Below are 7,321 nucleotides of genomic sequence, written 5' to 3'. Positions count from 1 at the left end.
TATATATATATATAAAACTTATCTATGTGATACTTAGATGGATCTGAGGATGGATTAAAAGAGGATGAATATGAAGCATCAGTTGCCACTTTACAGTCTCTTGCTGCAACATTAGAAGCAGATTGTGTGCTTCTACGTCAGAATAAAGCAGATCATGGTCTAACAGGACAGTATCTAGTGAGAAGACGTTTAGATCGACAAGATTTCTTAGAGATCAGGTTTTTATTTAATAATGTAATTTTTGGATCGCCGCTCGACAGTTTATAATTTATAGCTTCGAGTAACTATTTATAGAGTTGCTGTGGTCGGTAATGTGGATGCTGGTAAATCAACTTTATTAGGTGTTCTGACTCATGGTGAACTTGACAATGGACGAGGATTAGCGCGTCAAAAATTATTCCGCCACAAGCATGAAGCTGAAACAGGACGTACTAGCTCTGTTGGAAATGACATACTTGGATTTGATAGTGTTGGTGAGTCTTGATTCTGTAATATTTTATGTGATTATTCTTTTATTGTAGTATCATTATATATTCGTAGGTAACGTAGTTAATAAGCCTGAACATGGTTCGTTGGATTGGGTGAAGATTTGTGAAAAATCCTCTAAAGTAATTACATTCATTGATCTTGCTGGTCACGAGAGATATTTAAAGACGACTGTTTTTGGAATGACGGGACATGCTCCAGATTTCGGTAAAACTATATTATTATTAATATTATATAAGATCCGGAAAAGAAAATATTTAACGAATATATTTCTTTTATTTGATCATTTGCAATTATACAATTTATAAGAATCCTATGATTTTTATACAAATATTATTCCAGGTATGTTAATGATCGGAGCAAATGCCGGCATTGTAGGGATGACCAAAGAACATTTAGGACTTGCTTTAGCGTTATCTGTACCGGTATTCGTTGTCGTGACGAAAATCGATATGTGCCCGCCGAATGTTCTACAAGAAAATTTGAAACTGTTAATAAAGATTTTGAAATCTCCTGGTTGCAGGAAAGTCCCGGTTACAGTGAAGACGCCTGATGATGTGGTAGTTAGCGCTACTAATTTTGTCTCAGAACGGTTAGTTCAATATATCAAGAATTTTATTAAAAAAAAAAAAATAATAAACTGTAAATAATAAACTTCGTATACTAAAATATCCATAAAATATTACAATAAATTTCATGCAGGTTATGTCCAATATTTCAAGTATCCAATGTGTCCGGCGAAAATTTAAATTTTCTTAAGATGTTTCTCAATTTATTGACTGCGAGAATTACTAGTCATGATGATGAACCTGCTGAGTTTCAAATAGATGATACATATTCTGTACCAGTACGTATATAATATTATATAAACTTTTTTTCTCTAATGCACAAAAATGATAATAAATTAAAAATTATAGGGAGTTGGTACAGTAGTGTCTGGTACAACTTTAAAAGGTATCATAAAATTAAATGATACATTGCTATTAGGACCTGATCCACTGGGTCGTTTTACACCTATAACCGTAAAAAGTATCCATCGAAAGAGGATGCCTGTTCGCGAAGTGAGAGGTGGACAAACAGCTAGTTTTGCACTAAAAAAGATTAAACGGTCACACATTCGCAAAGGTATGGTAATGGTCGCACCTGCACTTAATCCACAAGCCTGTTGGGAATTTGAAGGTGAAATTTTGGTGCTACATCATCCTACAACAATCAGCTCCCGTTATCAAGCAATGGGTAATTATTACAATGATTATTATTGTTATAATGATTATATGATTATTATTATATTCTATCATACAAATTAATTTTTTATTATAAAAATTATTACAGTACATTGCGGCAGTATAAGACAAACTGCTTCTATATTGTCTATGTCTCAAGATTGTTTGAGAACGGGTGACAAAGCCTTGGTACACTTTAGATTTATCAAACATCCCGAATACATAAAACCTGGACAGAGAATGGTGTTTAGAGAAGGTCGTACTAAAGCAGTAGGAAATGTAGTAAAACTTATACCGCATTCAAATAATATAACTACACAAGCATCTAGAATTAGTAAGCCGAATAAAACGTCACAAAATCGACAGAATGCAAACGTGCAGGTATATGCGATATTTTTAATGTGATAAAATTAAAATAATCATTGTTTTTAATTTATTATTCTTTTAAATTCAACCATATAAAAACTTTTATTATTTTCATTAATTTTAATGAGAAACAAAAATGAATACCAAAAATAATGAATAAACATAATCATTTTTTTTCTTTTTTTAGGTATTGGAAATGACCGAAACTGATTCGATGAATGAAGCACAAACAGCTAAACAAGAAAATGTACCACAGAAATCTGGATTAAATCAGAATAAAAAAGGTAGAAGTCGAAGAGGACGATCTCATAATGCTATCAACAATATTCAACCTTTAACCGAGCAGAATCCTCCTGCAAAAATGTAAGAGCAGTGTATGAAGAACAAATAATTAATGTTCTTATAACTTTCTGCTACGTATAAAAATGTGTTCCGAATTATGCATGAAGAATATGAAGTATCATTTTATCTTTCTTTATTCTTCGATGAATAACATGATGCATTATGCATTTTATGCATAATGCGGAATGCACTATAAGTTTCTAAAAATGTGATCCACGAGATATGAAATTATTATATTCTAAAACAATTTTTTTTCTTGATATAAAAACTCGTACTTTATATTGTGTAAAAAATCTATTCTTTGTAAATTTATTAAAATACATACTATATAAATTTATTACAATATAATTTTTCGTGTCTCAACTATTTTAATCATATTAAAAAGATATTCTTTTAACGTGGCAAAATATAAAATCTCGGTATTTATTGCATAAATTGCATTATTTTTGTAAAAGGCATACGCATATCTTAAGCCAATATTATAATATATACAAATAAAATCAAGAAATACACAATGTCTTCATGTGTATATGAATGCACTGCATTTACACTTGTACAGAGTATACAAATTTCTTTTATCAACTCTTAGAATTTGAAGATAAAACTTGAAATATGGCCGATGTGCACATTGTAATAATATATCTTCTATAATAATTTTATGAAAAGAATATATAATAATCTCATTTATGTCATTCAATCTTTTAATATATTTTGGAACTTTAAACAGATATGTATCATACTGTATTTTAAGTATGAAAAGAAAATTTTCCATTGTATTAAATATTTATTTCCTAATAATTATTCATACATGCTGCAGAAAAAAGGTATGTCCTTCATAAATTCAGACATCATTCCTGAATACAACTGAACACTTATTTATTAATTGTACATATTGCTAAAATATTGTGATCAGAAATGTGTTAAATAAAATGTGTTAAATAAAATGTGTTAAATAAAACTTTCGTTTAATTACATACAAAATTTTACATGTTTTATTATCTTTTATAAAAATTAATTTAATGATTCTCATTGTATGCAATCTAAATACAAGAACCATAAAGTTTGGTAATAAAATATATGATCTATCATAAATTATTTCTTAAATTTATTTTTTTCTTCTAATTGTTGCTTTAATTGATCAGCAATATCTTTCAGCTGTTTGATAAAGTCTTTTGGACTAGAGATAGGGCGGTGTGATCCATTAATCATACCTGCTCTAATTAGTATGTATACTACAAATTGTGCAGTTTGTCTTATTGGTTTGGATTCTGCTAATCTGTTAATCAACTTTTCATTATTGAATAAGTACCGGAAAAGAAGTTTTAGAGGCATCCTCGAAATTATTTTTCTTTATGTTCGCAAACGCGTACGTGCGCGTTTATACTTTCGGTATTTCAAATGTGCATGTATTACGATATTTCAATAGAAGTTCACGCTTTAGTCTCAATTGTTTGCGCAAAGTCTCGAGCTTTTGCAATTGTTCTTCCTTACTATATTCTATTCCTGGTAATCTTTTAATCTGAAAAAAAAAAAACAAGTCATATGCATGAAAAACGACAAGATATTTCTGAACATCTATATGGAAGAATGATGCAGCTTTTACCTGCGACCTCGCAGAGTCTAACTTCTTCTGTAACTCTAGGATTTTGTGGCTGGTATCTTGAGACTCTTTTGCCTTTTGCGAAGTATCATGTGGATCTTTCTCAATGCTAAAAATTATAACTAGCAGCACTTATCTTAATATATCAAAAATATAAATATTTGCATATCCATTGACTAACAATCCAATAGTGTTTCTATCAATTGCACAAAACGTTCTTGAAATACTTGAACAAATTTCTTCAGAATTTTGATATAATTCCTAAAAATTCATTATTGTACTTGACTTAGATATTAACTCAAAATGTTAGCAATTTGTTGACAGATTGGCAGCAAATTCGATCAGATTCTACTGTAATCTGTATTTGCATATTAAGCTCAGGATTTATCAACAGAGATTGTTGACATGTTAGATACATCAATACTCTGATTCTGTAACTTTTAACAACAGTTCACTATATTGTTCATTAAATAGGATAAAGAAAGCCATGATTGGTTAAAAGTTGGATGTTTTATATATTCTTAAATTAATTTATTCCAGATTATATGATTGCTAGGTTCGAATCCTGGCTGAAGTAATATTTTTTGCAATAAATTTTTTACTTTCTTTCTTTCAATAAGATTGGAAACAAGATTTATGTTAAATACATTACTTTAAATACGAAGCATCATTATGTCTGAATGTTAAGATGTTGAACTACATATTATATATATATTCATTTAAATGAATCAATTTTTCATTTCAGAAATGATAATTGTATGCTAATATGATTGTCAGATTTTTAACGCAATCAATCTGAAATATTAATAATCTCCCTAAATTTCCAAAATTTAATCTTAAAAATCTGTAATAAACTTACTTGTGAAAAATATTGCCTCAGCTGGGAGTTGAATCTGGATCTCTTGCATTCCGTGTGTTTCTTTTTTTCTAATCTAATTTAAGGGAAATTATTAGCGTTTTAGAATGATTGTGTTGAAATCAAAAGTTATTGGCTCGCAATCATAAATTATGGAATAAATTAATTTAATATAAGAATATATAATGTATTATTTGAAACATCCAACTTTGACCGATCATGTCTTTTTTCATCGTATTTGATATATTCACATATATGATTTGCTTACAATTCTTAAATCATTATATTGTTGTACAGATATTGGATACATTTCACTTAATGTTCATAATACTCCATACTTCATAATACAAGTATATTATTTCATCCTTGTTTTAATATTTCATGACAAGAATAAAATAATACTTGCAAGTGTTGCAAACATTAATTGGGAAGCATCCACTATATATGGTAAAAGAGTACAACATAACAATACCAAATTATCAATAAGAATTATAGAATCAAGATACAGATTGATGATAGAAATCGAGTAGGCTGTGCATATAGGAATAATCTAACGGAGACTGGCAACAGAAACCAAGAAAGAGCTACAATCTTGCTTGATTTTTGATGTCAATCTACTTATATAGCAAGTCAACAGGTTTCATTATTTCTGATGGCAATTTATCGACATTATCGAATTATAAACTATGTAATCAACATTATACTGAAAATTAAATGTCTTTCTGCCATCAGATAATAAATTTGCTCAAAATCTGTCTTTAAAGGCTTGAATATTTGGAAATAAGATGGTAAGCAGATTTGCAGATTTATATTCGTGTGATATATAATAACTTAAATAAAAACGTGACAGCAACATATAAAAAAACAACATTAAAAAAAACACCAATCTTAAGTAAGAGTTCTAAAAAAAAAATCAGAAAAAATATCTTTTATAAAAGTGATGTTAAGAAAATTTTGATTCCGATTCCAGTTTTAGGTTATATGATTGTATCGGAATTAACGATTCGACTGAATGAAAATAAATAAAATCATGTACCTGCGAATAATCTCGTAAATAAGCGGCAATATTTCTATGTCTAGATTGTCGACAGTAAATTGTGTCCTCAGTGAAATGTCCTCTGACAATTCCACCGTCTCCATTATGGATCAAGCAGACTAGAGAGAAACCTGAGAGAGGGCATCGGCCCAAAACCTGCAGGGCTATTCTGAAACTTTTTAACGCATGCGTTATATGGCTTGTAACGTATGATTTACGATTTCATATTTTGTAAATGCGTCTTAATGCATGGCATCGTCAATTTACGTTGCATTTGCGTTAAGTTTGCGTTATATTAAATTTCACTAGAAAGTTGTATTCTGAGCCATTTTAAAATACAATTCGTAACGTATGCCTTTGCGTTATGTAAAGTAATGCCGATTTTTGGACAGCATTAAATGTCATAAGCAAGTTAAGTATTATAATATGCAGTTATATCAACGTAGTTAAATAAATATTTAAAAAATGTGTTAAATAAATATTTTCTGTGTTTTTTCTGTAGCTTGCATACTGTAATAATACATTGTTTAGGCTAATTATAGATTATGTATATTCCTTTCATGTATTATGTGGAAAAATTAATTATAATTTATTTATTATAAATATATACACGCAGCTTAGTAAGTAATATAATATTACTTATAATTAGTAATATATATATTATATATATATATATACACGTGCGTGCGCGCGCGCGCGCGTGTGTATGTATGTGTGTGTGTGCGTATGTGTGAAGAAGAGGAAGTAGGCTACTGGATATTGGAAGGTGCAGGAGCATTGGGACAAGGTGTTTGTAAAGGACAGAGTAGTAAAGAGTGGATTGTTAGGGATATAAACTGACTATCTAGTCTTCTTCATTCGAGGGGGACGAATATAGTCTAAAGAGCTGCTTTCTTTTGAAAGAAAAGAATGGCGTCTGTAGGACGTAACAAATATTTTCCCCGTTTTTCGATCGCTATTACATCTGATTGAATCTGTGTGCAATCGGGTTGTGCGCAATCGAATCCGTATGCAATAGAATTAAATTTTGAAAAAAAAGTTGTTCAAAAAAATTATTTTCATGAACTTCAAATTTGTCGAAATTGGTTAGAATAGTTATACAACATTATTAACAATACAATTTTTTAATAAAAATTATTAAAAATGCTAATAGGTATACTAGGCCGGTTCTAGATCACTGTGTTAGTGCATATACGTACACGCAGTATGTATGCGTATGTGAGAAGAGGATGGAAAAGTACATTGTTAGGTTTGGAGTTCGAGGGAGGGGGCAAGAGATCGACGACACTGGATAAGGGAACCGCAGGGTGGCGTGATCAGGACCCGCGATAGAGAGAGAGAGAGAGAGGGGGAGAGAGAGGGAGGGAGGGGGGAGAGAGATGAGAGAGAGAGAGAGGGGAGAGAGAGGGGAG

General features: G+C 30.3%; 2 protein-coding genes across 5 annotated transcripts in view; one reads left to right on the top strand and one right to left on the bottom strand.

Annotated features, from left to right (window-relative positions):
- The window catches only part of LOC108694111 (GTP-binding protein 1), a 4,475-nt gene extending 1,844 nt beyond the window's left edge, over positions 1 to 2,631 (top strand). For all 4 annotated transcript variants that reach the window (XM_018203400.1, XM_018203399.1, XM_018203402.1 and 1 more), the window contains exons 4-11: positions 38 to 218; positions 295 to 473; positions 541 to 693; positions 829 to 1,078; positions 1,189 to 1,333; positions 1,404 to 1,722; positions 1,819 to 2,090; positions 2,263 to 2,631. In XM_018203400.1, coding sequence (XP_018058889.1) covers positions 38 to 218; positions 295 to 473; positions 541 to 693; positions 829 to 1,078; positions 1,189 to 1,333; positions 1,404 to 1,722; positions 1,819 to 2,090; positions 2,263 to 2,442 — 1,679 coding nt within the window. In that variant the 3' untranslated portion in view covers positions 2,443 to 2,631. The remainder of the gene's footprint in view (positions 1 to 37; positions 219 to 294; positions 474 to 540; positions 694 to 828; positions 1,079 to 1,188; positions 1,334 to 1,403; positions 1,723 to 1,818; positions 2,091 to 2,262) is intronic.
- Positions 2,632 to 3,713: 1,082 nt separating this feature from the next.
- Positions 3,714 to 6,059, bottom strand: LOC108694115 (mediator of RNA polymerase II transcription subunit 9). Its single transcript, XM_018203405.1, has 3 exons — positions 5,910 to 6,059; positions 4,021 to 4,126; positions 3,714 to 3,936 (listed from the first exon to the last, which is right to left on the bottom strand). The coding sequence occupies exons 1-3, from the start codon at positions 6,011 to 6,013 to the stop codon at positions 3,796 to 3,798; spliced, it is 351 nt and encodes a 116-aa protein (XP_018058894.1). The 5' UTR covers positions 6,014 to 6,059; the 3' UTR covers positions 3,714 to 3,795.
- Between the last annotated feature and the right edge of the window lie 1,262 nt (positions 6,060 to 7,321).

This window comes from Atta colombica, unplaced genomic scaffold (genome assembly GCF_001594045.1).
Source record: "Atta colombica isolate Treedump-2 unplaced genomic scaffold, Acol1.0 scaffold115, whole genome shotgun sequence".
Lineage (NCBI taxonomy): Eukaryota > Metazoa > Arthropoda > Insecta > Hymenoptera > Formicidae > Atta > Atta colombica.
Note: the sequence above shows the minus strand (reverse complement) of the source record. Positions and strands in the feature narration are given on the sequence as shown.

What these genes read in the sequence shown, in the direction of transcription:
- LOC108694115 (XM_018203405.1), bottom strand. Translation starts at nt 6,013, where the DNA reads ATGGAGACGGTGGAATTGTCAGAGGACATTTCACTGAGGACACAATTT. An exon ending in ATTTACGAGATTATTCGCAG is followed by an intron (nt 4,127 to 5,909) that starts GTACATGATTTT and finishes TATAATTTTTAG; the next exon opens with CATTGAGAAAGATCCACATG. An exon ending in TAGACTCTGCGAGGTCGCAG is followed by an intron (nt 3,937 to 4,020) that starts GTAAAAGCTGCA and finishes TTTTTTTTTCAG; the next exon opens with ATTAAAAGATTACCAGGAAT.